The following is an 18,130-nucleotide window of genomic DNA, read 5'->3' as shown; positions in this document are numbered from 1 at the left end:
TTCATAAACTCAAATTTTCAATTGGTATCATTGCACACTTCTTTCACTTCACTTGGTTCGATCGTTTTGATTTGTGTTCTTAAGCTTTAAAACCCACCAAATTGCAAATGTTACTCATAACTCATAAGTTATAACCTAGGGCTAAAAAATTACGTAGAAATTAGAGAAGTACGTCAATAAGATATCATTATATCATGAAGAAATTGGATCTCCTTCGATTAAGTGTCAACACTGAATATAAATAAGACAAATTATAGAGATGAAATATACTCCTATTTAGTTATTTTATGTGATCATAGCGTTTTACTAGAAACCAACGTTGATATGTATACTACTTAAGATTAGTTTAACTACTAACTATAATTGGGGTCTTCTATAAGGTCACACATATAAGTATTGATCGGATAAAACTATATCAAATAACATAACATGCTTATTGGTATTATGGTGGTAGTATATTGCAAAGTAAGACATATCAACAAAAATTTGTCTTCACTATGTTATTTGAAACTTAAGTAATGCACATGAAGATATGTGTATCTTCATCGTACCATTTCCTTAATTAAGACAAATGAAATAACATGAACATATTCTATAAGATGCAAATGGTTGTAAAATCATATGTATGTCATTTCTCCATCACTTTTGCATATTACAACACCATTCTACACCATAAAAGTAATAGGAAAAGTAGTTTTCTTATTTCGTACTAGTATATGTGGTGATTCGTTCGGTGCTTGTAGACCAACATTAGAGGGATGATATTTGACATTCTATCATCTCTATTTTGGATATTTCATACTCGATAATATAACGTGGAATTCACGCATCAAAGGTATAATATACTACTTTATTTTGATAATTCACATTATGATATGCATGCAATGTTGTATAGATGTTAAAAAATAGTTTCTTGTAATTCCACTATATGCATCTATAATCCTACATATCAGACCTTATCTCCAACAGAGCATATATTATTTTCTTTAAAAGCAATTTAAACTCAGTTTTCACTAATTTGTCTCCTTCTCTCGGCTTACAATTTGTGATCTTCAAATGACCCTTCAAAGCAAATATGAATACCAATTCCTAGAGAGTGAATGAGTCATTGTTTTCAAGTAGCTAACTATCTTTAATTGAGTATTTAGCTTAAACGTATTTCTTATCTTAGTAAGATGATGGATGAGATTAGAATAATGACCACTTATTTTAAACCCAATTGTGGACTCATATTTACAAAAGTTCAAGGAAGAAAATAACAAGATTAGTGCTAATCTTTTGGATAATCATTTACACCTCTTAATGACACGCATTATTGTAGTAGTTAGATAAGTGTGCCATGAACATTGTTATTATAATTTATAATAATAATAATAACTTTTTTAATATTTACATGTAGGAAATATTTTGCAACCCAAGCTAGGGCATATTCGTCCGAATAGCTAATCAAAATAGTCGTCAATTCATCATCAATTCATCACCCTTTTTTATAAAAAATAGGGATGCCAAAGTTGTTTGTCGCTTGATTGTAGCACTTGGCGACTATATTTTTCACCGTCTATACAGTGTTGTCGTCATGCCAGTTATTTGTTTATTGGTGGTTATTTCAATTCAATTTAGTTCAACTTATAGTATAACCTAGATTACGAGGTCCGAGAGTAATTAATTAAATTAAAAAGAAAATATAAAAGTGAAAGTATGTACATTATTAAATTATAATAAGGTGTTTTTTGTAAGGCAATAGACTCACTATGTCATTCTTGATATTAAAATACTTGAACAATTTCAAATTTAATAATTTTTTTGTTTTAATTAGTTTTAATTCACATAGTAAATTAGATTAAATTCTAATAAGTTAAATTTATTGCAATAAGTTAAACATGTAATCAGTGGCAACGGTACATACGGCACGGAAGGCTCGACCCTGGTCGAAGGTCAATGCAATATACTTGCTCTATTGAATTTTTGTTAGTGTATCGATCATTGGATTATGATTATCTTTTTATATTACTATAGTTTTTTATGGGCGAGATACATTGAGTATGATGATGATTGCTTATTTGACCCTCTATTTTCTTTTGCATATTGTTTTCGAGCCGAAAGTCTCACTGGTTGCAACTTTTGTCATCATCTAATCGGCATCCTTAAACATATACCCTGATCATAACTTTTTATGAGCGAAATATACTAGAATATATGACAATGATGATGATTATTTGACCTGCTTAGTTTAAATTTCTAGATTTGCCCCTACACATACTTAGATAAATGAACATAATTTTTTATCTAAACTTAATTAAAATGCACCGTTTTATGAGCGAAATACACTGAGTACGATCATGGTGATAAACTTCATCTTCATGTCATCATTTAGTTCATAATCACAATCTTTCAACGTACATGCAAAGGAATTTGCTCTTCACGCACCCATCAAGCATGTAATAAACAAAAGATAAAAAAAAAGTAGTAGTAGAGAGGAAAGCATAAAAATAGAAAAAAGCATCAAATTACATGGTGTGGAAAATTTTTATATAACAAGTATGTTAACAAACAACAACATCCATGAGTTAATAGAATGAACTCATTATACCAACCCTAACCTTCACTTCTCTCTTCTTGGGTAGACCTCATATTACCAAAAAAAAACTCTTCTCAATTCTCATCTAAAATCTTTGCTAACTTTAATCTTTCTTTTTCCATTCCTATTTTTTCTCATTTTTTCTCAATTTTCTATGTTTCTTCTTAGCTTTGTATTAGGGTTTCAACCTTTTTCTTACTACTAGTTTTCATTTTATCACAAATTTGGAGTGTTTGTCTAAGAAAAAAGGGAAAGATTTAGCATAAGTATTATAGACAAGAAATAAGTTATATATTTAAGTAAAAAAAAAAAAAAAAACCCAACTAAAAAAATAGTCTTTTTTTAATTATATAACAAAAAGAGTAAAAAAATATTTGATTTTTAATTATGGGTAGAGGAAGGGTTGAGCTAAAAAGGATAGAAAATAAAATAAATAGGCAAGTTACCTTTGCAAAGAGAAGAAATGGGTTGTTGAAGAAAGCTTATGAACTTTCAGTTCTTTGTGATGCTGAAGTTGCTCTAATTATTTTCTCAAATAGGGGAAAACTCTATGAATTCTGTAGTGGAGCAAGGTAATTAATTAAATTAATTAATTAATTCTTTTTCATTTAATTAAATTTGTTGATCTTTTATATTTATTTTTGAGATCTGGGTTTTTATTTCTACATCATCAAATGTATACTTTCCTTATATGGTATATAAAGTTTGAAGCTTTCCTTTGTCTTCACTATATCTGAACTATTTATGAACTTTTAAAAACAATCACATAAATTATAATTGTTATTATTAAGTGTTAATTACTCTTCGTTCGATCTGTTCGTTTCAATTTGCTATATTACTAATCAAAGTGATAATTTTTCGGTTAATTTTTCGGTTGTTGTGTAGCAAATTTAACGAGACTGAAGAAGCATATAGAAGTATTTTTTTTGTGCAAAAAATTAAAGATCTTGTGAAATGACTAATTAGATTAAAGATCTAGATAATTTTTTTGATGGGTTTGTGTTAGATCTTTAGTTTTGTAGCTTTGTTTGATTTTAAGTGATATGTTGTGTTGAAATTTAGGTTATTACATGGTGTATTCTTTTTTTCATTAAATGTTTAATTGTTGTGATTTATATCCTTTTTAAAGGGGTTTTTAAATGTTGCTAGCTAGGAGTCTAGGATGATTAAAAAACAGCCATTTGTTTTAGATTATCTTCATCTTTAATTGTTGATTAATAGCTTTTTTGAGTTAAGTTTATGAAGTTTTATTTTGTTGTAGGAAAGATTTTCAAATATTATATATTTCAACAATTTTCCCCCTTTTGTTTCATAACAAAATTTAATTAACATGTTTTTTAAGATTTTTTTAAAAATTAAAACCTACTTTTAAGGCTTTATAAATCAAAGAATATTGGGACGGAAAAGAAAAGATAAAATCAGATCTCAAAGTTAGTCTTTCATTACAACTTACAAGTATTCAACATTTTTTTTTATTATAGTAGAATTTTAATGCATCAAATTTTGATAATAGGGGAATATAATCAATTTTCTTTTGTCTAATTTTAACATATTAATCTTAGAATAAATATATTGATTCGTATTTCCGTCTCTTATATTTTGAGATTAAAGCTCTAGGTTTGTTGTTGTATCTTAGCAATTAGCTTTTCTATAGTTCAATAGAGCCTTTTATACAGATTTTTTTGGGATATTTATGGAGTATTTGTGACTTCCATTATCTTGGCCTTAAAACCCTAAAATGTAGCCCCAATAATTTGTGATGTCTAAGCACGCTTAATTTTCTTAATAACAATAATTAACAAAAACTTTATCCTTAATAAGATAATACTATAATAAAACAAAAAAGTTAACCTTAAAGATAATTATACTTAACTTTAAAAATTTTTTTTTAATCTCATACCATCTAAAGGGTGAAAAAATTGTTGTTTCCGTACGTAGATGGTGAAAATCAAACTTCTACGTGTAAATATATATATATATATATATATATATATATATATATATATATATATATATATATATATATATATATATTTTTTTTTTTTTTTTTTTTTCATTTAAAAAAAAATATTTTTGGTCAAGTTTTATTGTGGAATGATTCTAAAATTTAACCATCTAGGTAACATTGATGGGTTTGATTTATTTTGCAGCTTTGTTTTATGTCATATGATGTTTGCTGCTATTTTAGTGAAGTTCATGTTATTACATTGTTGCATATCTTTATCCATTAAATGTTTTATGTTTTGATTTTAATTTTTTAATTTTTTGTAAGGAGAATTTCTAGGTTCATCATGAAACAATCCCTTTGTTTTATGCTCAGCTTTCTCTACTTGTAAAAATTAGCAAATGTTCCATTCAAATAAGCAAATTTGAGATTTGTTTTCAGCTGAAGTTCAAATCTTTTACCAATTTGTATCAATGATTTTTTATTAAAACAAATTTCCCTTTAGTTTTATTTCCAGTGCGATCCGTCAATCTGTTTGAATAGCAATTTTGGAGCAAAAATAAAGGATGAAAAAGAGTAAGAGGGAAGGATAAGTAACTTTGTTTGTTTAGAAAAGAAGGGAAAATACTGGAGACAAAGTTTTTCGTCTAAATGTTTTCAACTTTGAAGAGATTGAGACTTTAAACAAAACTATTCATTCAATACCTTCCCTCCAAATGTCTTTTTTCCTATTTTGTTATTCAAACAAGAAATCTTTCGCCCCACTAAATCCCTCTCATATTTTTTTTTTTATTCAAATACACCTGAAAGTTAATTGTTCTGTGTAAGTTGGGAAACCCTAAAGTAATGCCCCTATAGTTTGTGATACCTTTGACATAATAACCGCATATATAATTGTATTAATTCATTGGTTGATCATATATTGTCTGATATTTGGCATTTTATTGAAATGTTTTCTTAAGGATTGATGAATTAAGTATTACATATAAGGTAATATGTGGCTCTAGCTTTATCTGTTTTATGTGTTTTAAATCAATCTTATACTTTTGTTATTAGTTTCAACATCACTCTCAAAAAAAACTCACATCTTTGAGAGAAAATGTTATAACTAATAAAAGAAAGTTGAGATAAAATATTACAATTAATAAAAGACGGAAAAAGTATATTTGACGAGTAGTCTATAATGTCTTTAATTTGAAAACACTATGTTTTAATAATATTTTCTACATTTTATTCGGTTTATATTTCAATATTATTGAAATCAAGATTTTGACATTATTACGTGTGGCTTTGATTATGTTATTTAGGTATTACTCATTGAACCACATATATGGTTGTTTCCCTAGTACTTATGCTCGAGTCTCCACCTCTCTTAGCTAGCTTTAAGTGTATAACAAGGCATCCATTGTTGTCAATCACTATGAGATACTTTTTCCGATCCTATTTAAGGATCTTCATTTGTTCATTGGTCATCGGGTAAATTTCTAGTTAGGTATTTCGAAATCTATTCATAATCGGGTACGATTTTGCATCCATATTGATTTTTATATTATTTTAAATCTTTAATATCTTCGGTTACATAAATGTAATAATTTCAAATATATCATATTTAAAAACTACATTTTCAGATAATCTAATAAAAATTTACTTGTCTATATAATTAATTACAATATGTGACCTTGATGTGACTTTTTCAAATGCTTCTCAAGTCTTGATACTCCTCCTTGAGTATATAGTAGCTTGTTCTAGTAAACAATCAGCATGAAAAAGTTAGTATATTCAGGTATCATCCCATGATCTTTTGGATAATATCTGATAAATGATAATACAAATTCTTTTAATTAAATAACTCATAAACCTATCATATCTTCATAATAAATGGGTCTAGGCTTGGTATTAATCAATCTCAGCTTGCATCACCCTACTTCATATACTTAATTTAAATTTATAATCTTATCATGCATATAATGTTTTGCCAAGGGGAATATAATATATTACTCCATCCACACCATTTTAGTTGTCCCATTGCACGGTTATTAAAGGTGATGTGGGGTCAACTAAAAAGGTGGTAGTTGGATAAGTAGTGAAGGGTAGTTAGTTAAGTAAGGTATATGGAGGTATATTCGTAATTACGTGTGTGAACTAAGGATATTTAGGTAAAAAAAATTGACAAAAATAGAAATGTGACAACTAAAATGATTTTGCCAAATAAGGAAATGTGACAACTAAAATGGTGTGGAGGGAGTATATAATAAGCTAAACAACTTATTTTTCTATGCGTGTAGAATCAATTTTGTCGTCATTCTTCTATATTGTATGTTATAATTAATTGAGTTCTAAATCAAATGATTCGTATCATAGCCTCAAGAAAGCTGGATTTAAAATTCCTTGATCATGAATATGACTCATTTGTGGTTGATTTTTGATCATTTATTTAACAAATGAAACTAATAATTTTTGGATGGTTTTGCCGAAATAAAAATTGTAATTTTTTTTTATATTAATTCTTTGTATTTCTTTATTATGGCTCTTGTCTCAGTTGGAGCAAGTACTGTTTTTACTAGACAAGATCGTGGTAAATCATGCCTAAAGGACCTATAAATCAGAAAAAAAATTTAGAAAAAATTTCCGTTGCCGGGACTTGAACCCGGGTCTCTCGGGTGAGAGCCGAGTATCCTAACCAACTAGACTACAACGGATTTGTGATTGTTCTCGCATCTCGTTGATAAATATTCTTGTTACTTATAATGATTTTATATGTGCAGCATGCTCAAAACACTTGAGCGATACCAAAAGTGTAACTATGGAGCAGTGGAAATCAACAAGCCATCCAAAGAGCTTGAGGTATTCAACTTCATTCCTTAACTTTATTCTTAAACCTCTTTTTTAACAAAGCTTGTGCCCATAGCCGTCAATTAGTAAGAGCAAAACAGTATATCGCTCAAAGCCCCAAATTTTTCGGGCCCAAAAAATGTATTTTCATATAAAAGGTTGAATTAACTTGAATTAATTTACGTATAATTTACATTTTTTTTTATGTATAATATGATTTATTAGGACTCTTTTGAAAAATGTTAAAATATCAACAATATAAAAAAAAAGTCATTTTATTTATAACCTTTAAGTTTTTAGGGTTTCTTTTATCTTCCACTTTGAGTTCAAAAATAAATAAGAAGACCTGTGCGTCTAAATGTTTGATGGTAGACCTAGGTGCCCCTCTCATGTCAATATAATTTTTAAGATAATTTTATAACATATTTCTGTAGTTATTAATCATGTTTCTCATTTACATTATAATTTTTAAGGGTGTTGTATTATTTATATATATTTTAGTCATTGATGCTTTTTTTCAACTTTAACAGAGCAGCTATAGGGAATACTTGAAGTTGAAGACAAAATATGAATCACTCCAACGAAGTCAAAGGTATATTCTCAAAAGTTTTTGCTAAAAAATATTATCATTACACGAAGCTTCTCGTTAATTAAACTCTGATAAGCCTCTATGATATGTTATATATTCTATTAAAAATATTAAATTTCACAAAAAGTTAATTTAATGTGTAATGAGTGTATATTTATATATTTTATATTGTAATTCAGGAATTTGCTTGGAGAGGATTTAGGGCCTTTAAATGTAAAGGAGCTTGATCAACTTGAAAGGCAATTGGAAGCTTCATTGAAGCAAATTAGGTCTACTAAGGTAATCAAATTCTTTTTGACACAACATTTTTGTTTGTTATACCCTATAATCTATGTATATTAGAAAGGTTGGATTAACTAAATGTATTCAAAACAGACTCTACAATTTGATGCTTATCCAATTTTGTAACCAAACCTGATTTGACGTGATTTTATAAATAGAGTTACAATTTTGTAAATACCAATATGGACACAAACCTGATTTTAAACTGACACTAAACACCTAACCCATATCAATTATTGATCCGAATGAACACCTTATGATAACCATAAAATCGCCGCAATAATAAATGCAATACAATGGGAATCCACCCCTAAGCCCCTAGTATAGTTGTATATGATATTTACTATCACGGATCAGTTACTACAATTTTTATTTTTACAAAGAGTAAAAATTTTCAACTACAAAACCAATTTATGATTCTTTTACAACTATTAAAATGACAAAATAATGTAGTTCATATTCTTGTTAGGTTTCTTCTGTTCAAGATCATGCACTAACTTCAGACTTGTTTATGAATTTCTGCTTATTTTTGTGTAGACTCAATCAATGCTTGATCAACTTACTGACCTCCAAAACAAGGTAATTTTAATTTATTTTCTTGTTTGGTTAATACTACACACGAAATAAATAGAGAAGAAGAATTTATATGGCATCCAATATAGTCGACTCCAAAGTTTTTGGATTGCGGTTTTAGCATTATTATTGTAGTTGACATTATATTATACTAAAATTCACTAAAATTAATGTTAGAAAAGTTAAAGCCCTATAATATGTTATATACTCTAACACGCTTCGTCACACGAGAGTCTTTTGGGTTAGAAGTGTGGATGTGACACATGCTCTCCTCATATAGTCATACCTGACGCTAAATATTCCAATTAAATGAGGGGTGTTTGAGATTCGAATTCGTGATCTCTTGTCATGCTGGCTTTTGAATCCATGTCAAGAACAAACTCAATCAAAAGCTATTTAAGCTTATCATTTACGTCCCAAAATATGTTATATGCTCTAACAATTAATAACAATATTTTGTACAGGAACATGCACTAATGGAAGCTAATAAAGCTTTAAAGACTGAGGTAAATATATACATACATAATTGTATTTATACATTAATTATTGTATAAGTATCATAAGATTATTAAATTTTTTATTTATGTTTTGACAGCTTGATCGTATTCTTGTTAAGGATACTCAATTCAGACAATGGGATGGTTCTGACCAAAATGTTCACTTTGGACAGCCCCAACATACTCAATCTCCTGGCCTTTTTCAACCTCTGGCTTGCAATCCTACTTTGCAAATAGGGTAATTTTCCATCCATTTTCAAACTCCATCGATAGCCAAAAATTTACAGTTCTTTAATTTTTCATTATAATGAATTTGAAGTAGTGTTTTTTTAATATGAAATTACAAATGATATTTGCAATTGGAAATAAGGTTGCGTTTATCCAATACCCGTATAGGTAGAAGCAACTTAGTATTATGGTAAAGACACGTTGTTGCAAAGTTTAAATGACGTATGAATAATTATGCTATCGTACGTCAATTAAAAATAACTGCTTTGTTAAGACAAGAGAAATCGAAAATCTCGTTTAAGATAAGATACGAGTGCATAATGTGATCAAAAGTCATTTGAAAACAACTGAACTGTTAATCACATGTTTATATCACAAACTCTGCCTAGGTAGAAAAAACTGAGCATTAGGTTAAAACATATTGTTATTGTAGATCGAGGTGGGTAAAATCTACTCACCAAAAAGACTAAATTTCCTCAAAAAAACAATTGCTTTGTCAATATAACGATAAAGTTGTGTGTATTCACCTTCCAACTCTATGTAGGCCGAAACAACTTAGCATTGGGGTAAAGATATGTTGTTTTTCTTGTAGATCCAAATCACCGGCTCCACAAAATTTTCTCGAAAAGAAATTATTTTATTTTTGAAGTCTTAATAATACTATTTTAATTAATTATTATATGCAGGTATAATCAAGAAACTTCTGAGCAGATGAATGTTGCAACAACACATGCTCAAGTATCTGGTTTCTTACCAGGATGGATGCAAGGTGGATGCTTTAGTTAATGCATTGAAGAAGGGCAAGCTAACTAATTTGCCCTATGTAAAACTTAATTAAGGTTTGTATAAGTTAATTATTCCATCAACTAGTGTGTGCAAGTGTAACTTATTATAATAATTCTCATTAGTATGAGACACTTTTTATGGATCATTCTAATTTAACTTTTCTTGTTATTTTGATTTATTTTGTTATGGAATTTTTATGGATCCTCTTAATGTAGCTTTTAAATCTTTGTATATTAGTTTTTGTTTGAGTGACTAGATGCAATGTTCATGTTTTTGTGTCATGACCTAAAACTAATTGTTATCGAGTGTTTGTGAAGTTGTTGAGAAAAAGGAGGAAAAGGATTATGAGACACATTAGAGTTGTGTATTTCGGCTACTAGATCGGATTCGGGTCAGATACTTTAGATTAAGTCAAAATTAGGTCCTATCCACACGTTTGTTTTTACTTCATTATGATTCTATTCTTGAAGTTAGTTCACTTATACCAAGGCATTTAGACATCAGTTTGTGTCTATTTTGAACACCTCTATGAAACACCATTGTTTGGGATAGTGAAAAACAAAGTTCAAAAAAAAAAAACAATGGTGTTTGTGTTATCCCAAATTGTTTATGAATAGTGTCATTATGAGATGTACTTTATACATGGGTTAAATAGCTCGACTAATACAAACTATGAAAATATGAGTTTCTTCTCTTAATTATGCCATCTTACTAAATTATAGTCTTCCACCCTTTAGTAACAGCTACTCTTGTGAAAGACAGTCCCTCAAAGAGAGGACCTCAAAACAAGAAGTCCACACTCTTATTTTCTTTTTAATTTGTATTAATTGGACTATTTAGCATATATATCAAATGCATTTTTTAGAAAGACCGCCTCTCACAATAATTTGTGCTTTAGTAAAATTATTGAATCCAAATGAGTAATCTCATCATAATTTGAAAGTTCACTTTGTCCAAATAGGGCCCACAATATAACGACAATATTGGGCTCATTGGGCATCGGCCCACTAATCACATGCATGTCCAAACTGATTGGAGAGAATTTGATGAAATAATTTACAGCACATGTTCATTTACCAACAATATCCACAAAATTAGGGGGTATTGACTCGTGTTAGTTTGGTGGTTTGTACCATGGTTAGGTATGGCCTATGGGTAATGGGATATGGTACAACACAAGACCCTTGTGCGTAAAAGCTAAATGATTTAGAAATAGGACCCTCTCTCGATAAGACGACGTTAAATAAGAAGTCTATTTTCCAATTATAGATGTTAGATAGACTATTTAACCCAAGTATAAAGAGTGTCACTCGGTGAGACCGTCTCATACAATAATATGTTAATGATTTATACTACATCTTGTCTTGTGTGAAATTTCACTGAGGAGGTATACTAGAACATATAAATATAACAAACTACAGGGATCCAATCATCAACTTATGTTTTTTATTAACGTAACCATTTTATACAATATGAATATCTTTAATTTGTTATTTAAATTGGAAAATTTTGAAAAAAAAGTTAAAAAGTCGAGTTTATATCCTGGTCGAATTTGACTTAATTTTTCCAACATTTTCTAGTTGCAATTCAAAATTTTTGAATTATGAATTTATGACCCCTTAATATATTTTGGATTGATTAGATTTCAAATCAATTAAAAGTAAAATTGACTAGTCAAATTATAAATTAAATAACCATTCAGTTAGATATAGATTGAGTTTGTTTCAAACTCGTCACCATCTATTTACACATCCATAAAGTTTTTGAATATTCTACTATTTTTTTTAGTGATGCAATCCCTAAAGTCTTAGATGGTTAGTAATTTATGCTTATAATCAATTATTCTCAAATGGTTATCCTTTTAATCTTATTCCTATATTTCATTATAAATTGTTAATTAATACTGATATTTTCTTTCATAATACTTTATTATTGATATTAAATATTAAATTCATAGACCTAATATAATTATTATTAACTTCTTCACAAAAGAAATTATGTACTGTCAATTAGGTGAAATAGAACTAGTTTTAAGAGCTTTATGTATTCCATTAGGGGATATAAAAAAAGCCCTAAAACAATTAAAATTTAATCCACTTTTTTCTTTATTTTTTTTATAAAAAATATCCCAAGTTGCTTCAATGGTCCCTCAAACTTAAAATGTCTAAGAATCCAAAGATAGTGATTAAAGTGAAATTAAGCGAACAAATTAAGGTATTATATGAAGTAAATTAATGTATTTTATGCATGCTTTGAATTATGGTCGCCTAATACCCTACAATTTAATCTTAAAGAGTGCTTATTTGATCTTTCCATGGTGTAGCTAGTAGTATTTGTTTAGGATAATTAATTTATTTGTTTACGAATCTCTCTAGTGGGCGTCTTTCTCGAGTCGGGGACTCTTTGGCTGAATTCTTCTTTATAAGTATGGGTTGTCATCTTTCATCCCTCCCAAAATCTGTCTCCCAGAGTCTGAACATAATTTCTATAAGTGTGATAATACACTGTATACTATGACGATAACAATAACAAATTTATTTATCTTTTAAGACAATCAAGTTCAAGACCTTACATTGAACAAAGTAGTGCTTATTCAAACTAAGAAAAGTCTCGATTCTCTAATTTAACTACCTAATTGAAGGACCACAAGTAACCCTTTATATTCAACTAACCATTGGCTTTTTTCACTCAAAGTTTAGTACAGTTAGAGATGCAATATAATAGACTCTAGCTTGTACTCCTTTATGTATATGGACCACTACAGAACATATGCTTTGATATCCTTGAATCAAGCCATGAAATATTATCCAAGACTTTTGAGAGAATTTGATGAATGGCTTTTTTTTGAGTTAAGTTGATGATGGATGCGTTATTCCCAAGCAACCATAAAATATACTCCTAACTCATAACTATAAAGGGTTCAACTAATTTTTAATGGTTTCCGATTGAATATATAATATATTTTAGATCTCGAATCAGCAATTTAAAATTATGGTTGAGATGATTTCCAAACATTAAACTTGTTCCAAGATTTTGACACTAAATTTATAAGTTTTTGTTATCATTTCCACAATTATAATAGTAAATTGATACATTTAAAAATCAAGAATTAATCTAACGGTCAAAGATTCTCCTAGACATCAAATAGTTATTGGTATTCTCTTCCACGCTTACCTGCACTAGATTATTTTTATTCTGAAATAAAAAGTATATAAATTAGTAAATTATAGTATACTCCAAGACATCAAAATGGTTATAGGTATCTTTTTACTAATCAAGCCCTTTTAATGGAAAGGGAACCTCCTTCAAACTTTCTAATTAAAGATCAAAATTTGATTCCTAATAAGGTTCTCCTCGACCAAAACAATGCTTTTTAAAGTTGAAGTCTTTGAAGAGAGTATAAGAGAATTTTATCACAATAGAATAAGACTAAACAAATTCTTTATGAACCACCATTAAGTTGGAACCGAACTGAACAAATAAAAGTTTTGGAAATTTTACGCACTAATCCTGAGATTTTTAGTTTATTACGTGGTAATCAAAACTTTTAAAACATCCATTGGGTAACCCTGAGGTTTACCAAATTGTTTCACCGTGATCTTTTTGCACATAAAACATTAGCAAAACGTTAGCAAACGTTAATTTCGAAGTTTTAAGGCTGTTGTACGCCTATTTATGCGATTCACCATTTCAAATACCATTAGTTTCAACCTTTTCCCCCAAAACATAAACCCTAACTTTAACATCTTTAGATTGAGGAAAAAAATATGATTTGGATGAAAGATGGTAGAGTTGGGGTTTATGTTTTGGGAAAAAAGGTTGAAACTGATGGCATTTGAAATGGTGAGTCGTATAAATAGACGTACAACAATCTTAAAGCTTCGAAATTAAAATGCTAACGTTTTTATGTGCAAAAAGGTCAAGGTGGAACATTTACGTAAATCTCAAGGTTACCGCGTGGATTTTTTTTTAAGTTTTGGTTACCACATGGAAAAGCCAAAACTCAGGGTTACCACGTAAAATTTCCCTAAAAGTTTTAAAAAGGGATATTGAGTGGTTTTGAAAAAAAAATAAATAAAAAAAATAAAAAGAAACCACGAAGACCAAAAAAAATATTGCAAAGTACGTTGAGATAGTAGCGAAACATAAGTGAAAAATTGAATGAATGTAAAAAATCATGCTTCAAAATTTGGTTAAAATTAAAGGGCAAAGATTTTTGAACACTTTACCTTAATAGTCATTACATCATTAATTCTACCACTAATTCAATCATTAATTATTACGAAATTTTTAAAGTATTATATTAGAAATAAGTTTGGGTGGCTATGCCCCTTCTGCCTCTACTTTAGTATCATCATTGAATTGAGGGAAGGAAAGATTTAGAGGAGAAGTAGTAAGAATCGAATTCTGATGCAGTCATGTAATCTAACTAAAACAAGAAATAAAGTTACTAGAAATTTCTAATTTTAACTTTGTAAGTCATCTCCTCTTCTTCCACCACGACAGTGGACAACAATTAGGCTACGTTTGGACCCTTCAACCACCACGACCAGCCTCGATTCACCACCACCACAACCTTCATCCACCTCTTCACCATTTTTACTAGTTTTAACTTTGTAAGCTATCTCCTCTTCATCCATTTTATTCTTCTTGTTTTCAATTTAAAGTTTTATAAAGTTTATGAGTGTGATGTTGATTTTTGTGTTAAATTCATTGAATCTTTTTGTGGGTAAGAGAGTGATTGATGAATGGAACATATTTATGATTTAGGGTTTGAATTATGATTATAAATTATGAGTTGTGTGTTGATTATGTGTTAGTTTCTTTAAATCTTACTATGAGTAATAAGTAAAGGTGTTATACATGAAATTAGTAGTGGTGTGGGCTTTCATGTTACATTTTTGGTGGTGTATTAGTTTTATTGATTCTTGCTATGGATAATGGTTAAAAGTGTTATCTTTGAACATGAATTGACTAGGGTTTGGATTTAGAGATGAAATTACTAATGATGTGTGTTTATGCTATATTTTGGTGATGTGATGATTGATTAAATAACCTTAAAAGTTGTTTTAAGACGTAGTCAATTAGTTATTGTTGTGATAATTAGTAATGGTGACGATTCTAATTGACTATGTAAGTGACTTTAGTTGATAAATTGAGAATAATAGTTGCTAGTTGTTGTGGTTTGATTGTTGTGAATTACAAGTACTCTTATTAGGTTGTTATTGAAGTCATAATGCATAATGTTAGTAAGCCAAGAGCATAATGTCAACTTATCGTCGATGGTTGCTAAAGTTACTTGTCGTGTTGTTTTGATTATAGTTCTTTTTAGCTTTAGAGAATGTAACAAATTATATCGCGATTCGATAACTCTAAGATTTGCCTTATCATCGTAAAAGTGTTATATTAAAATTGTAAGACTTAGTTGTGATTGGTTATTTTTAGGTAACGCGAACCAATATACTCAAAATTAGTTGATGAAATTAAACGATTCACATATGCTTTTACTCTTAAATTGGTGAAAAGACTTAAGTTGTGTTGAGTTAATGATTTTGACTTGTATTGAATGAGTTGTGTGCGTGCTAGAGTAATCGAAAACTCAATGAGTGATAGTGGTTACTTAGGCATTTAGTTGGTATGACAAAGTAGTTAAGGGAACTCATTAGTTCTATTCCTAACTTGTATACGTTTCCAGTTCATAAGAGGAAAGTAGAAACCTTAGCTGAGTGACTTTTGTAACTTTTGGTCATGCAGTGACGCTTGCAGGTACGTATACGCAGTAATTAATTATCATATTCATCGTTTCAAGGTATTAGCAATATTTCATGATTATATGCATCGTAGTAGAATTTTAGAGCGTCGGGAAGTAAACTATGCTATCAAATAGTTATAATACTGGTATAGGCAAGTAGAATGAAAGCATTAGGAGACTATGAGAACAAATTTCTAAATAGTAGAGAACGCACTATGGTGTGTGTAGTATCGAAGTGATTCCCTAGTTATTGAGCTTTGATTATGATTAGTTGGCGGGACTCAACTGGATTATGTCTGGTTGATTTAGTAGTCCCCTAGGTGAGATCCGACGGGATCACCGTAAGGGTGGTATGAACATACTTATGTCATTGTGCGCTGGGTGGCCGATACCGCCCCTTGACCGAGGTATTACCGTGCGGGCCTTGCAAACCCTAATATGGTGGCCTCTTCACTGGATTGGTACCCCAGTGTGTTAGTTTTCCCGAAGGTAGGACCCAAGAGGCTTAGCTGGAGGGGGTATGAGCTCATACTTTGCCATGGGCGTCGGGTGGCCGATAACGTCCTTGGCCGTGTCACTATGCCATGAATAGAGAAAAGATCCACTACCTTTGAAAATACTTCGAGGGATTAGTAGTTTGAAAGAGAAATCATGAGTATATAGAGGTGCTTAGACAGATGAGTAGATTCGTTATTGTTGTGCTATATCGTTGTTTATTCTTTTAATCTATGATTCTAATTGTCATAAGTTCATTGATAACTGACGTGTATGTGTTTGTTGTTGCTGTTTATGAGTTCCTATGATGTTCCTCAATGATACATTTGACTATTGTCATTATGTTGAGCAGCACGAGGATCAGAGCTTGGCATAACAGGTATAGTAGCTTCTTTTGCTTGGCATTGGGGAAGAGGGGAGTGCGATCATAACAATTACTATACGATTAGCCTGATGTTGTAGCTCTTACGTTATTTGTTAAGTTTTGGGTTGTATAATTACTACATCGGAACCACGATCCATGCTGGAATTAGGAAATTCATGAGCCGACTAGATTCATTTCGTCGTGACATCTTTTGGAGGGCTTTGATACCTTCGATTAGTTTAGTTGAATTACTCTATTTATCAATCTACATTATATTCTCAATTTCAGTAGAGATGCTGCCGAAATTTTCGCTCACTCATCCTTTTTAGCTAGTCTTTAACGTTTTTTTTAATTCTTTTTATTTTTCTTTTTATGTAACACCAAAATTTCCTTCTGTCCTTCACGATTTTGGTTTCGTTTAAGGGGTTGGAAATTCAGGAGTGTTACAATCGATCATGATATTAGAAACTTAACGGGCTGGGGCTCAATTAAAAATTAAATGCTAGGTCGAAAAATAATGGTGTTGCTACCCTTATTTATTACTCTCACATACGAACTTAATGGGGGTTCGCATTGAGATGGATGTTGGAATAATGGTTTGTCCCACATTAGTGGATTAAAGATGGTGTGCCCACTGCCCACTTATAAATCATTGAAGTTTTTCAATTGTCATATTAATTTTGGATGTTATCTTATTAGCTTATTAAATGTGTACATTTTATATTTCCTCGGTAGTACATTGATATTAACGATAAATCTACCTAAGCGAACAATAGACCTGATCATGGGTGGCCCGGCCCGAAAAGTGAGGGTTTGCGTGCCAAAATATGGCTCGATGGGCGGGTTTGGGCAGACAATAAGTGACCCGATTTTTTTTGGGACGGGTTTGGGATTTGCGTTTGGCCCGCGGGCTGGCCCGACCCGGCCCGAAAGGAGGTCCTCTTTGCCTGTATATTATAATATTTTATTAATTAATTTGGACAGAAATTCTCAAGTACTAGATATTTTGAAAAGCTGTATGAAACTCATCACATACAGAGTCAATCACATGTCGTACAAGACCACAAATCCTTTTATGCATAGACTAACCAAGTTATAAGCAATGATAATCATCTGGATGATAGAAAACTAAAGCCAACTCCCCTTAACTATTGCTTTATTGCATCATTACAGAAACTATATCAGAAAGGGTATACAACAACATTACAA

The 18,130-nt window shown here is 30.1% G+C and overlaps 1 protein-coding gene and 1 non-coding gene across 2 annotated transcripts; one reads left to right on the top strand and one right to left on the bottom strand.

Moving 5' to 3' along the window:
• Positions 1–2,558: 2,558 nt before the first annotated feature.
• On the top strand, positions 2,559–10,517 carry LOC130802179 (agamous-like MADS-box protein MADS2). Its single transcript, XM_057666105.1, has 8 exons — positions 2,559–3,150; positions 7,289–7,367; positions 7,886–7,947; positions 8,124–8,223; positions 8,764–8,805; positions 9,264–9,305; positions 9,395–9,534; positions 10,211–10,517. Exons 1-8 carry the CDS (start codon positions 2,966–2,968, stop codon positions 10,308–10,310), a joined length of 750 nt encoding a protein of 249 aa, XP_057522088.1. The 5' UTR covers positions 2,559–2,965; the 3' UTR covers positions 10,311–10,517.
• Positions 7,150–7,222, bottom strand: TRNAE-CUC (transfer RNA glutamic acid (anticodon CUC)). The gene has a single exon. It is a non-coding gene; the product is annotated as a tRNA-Glu (tRNA).
• Positions 10,518–18,130: the final 7,613 nt, after the last annotated feature.

The sequence above is a fragment of the Amaranthus tricolor genome, chromosome 16, assembly GCF_026212465.1.
Source record: "Amaranthus tricolor cultivar Red isolate AtriRed21 chromosome 16, ASM2621246v1, whole genome shotgun sequence".
NCBI classification, from domain to species: Eukaryota; Viridiplantae; Streptophyta; class Magnoliopsida; order Caryophyllales; family Amaranthaceae; genus Amaranthus; species Amaranthus tricolor.
The sequence above is the reverse complement of the archived record's forward strand: the minus strand, read 5'-3'. Positions and strand labels throughout refer to the sequence as shown.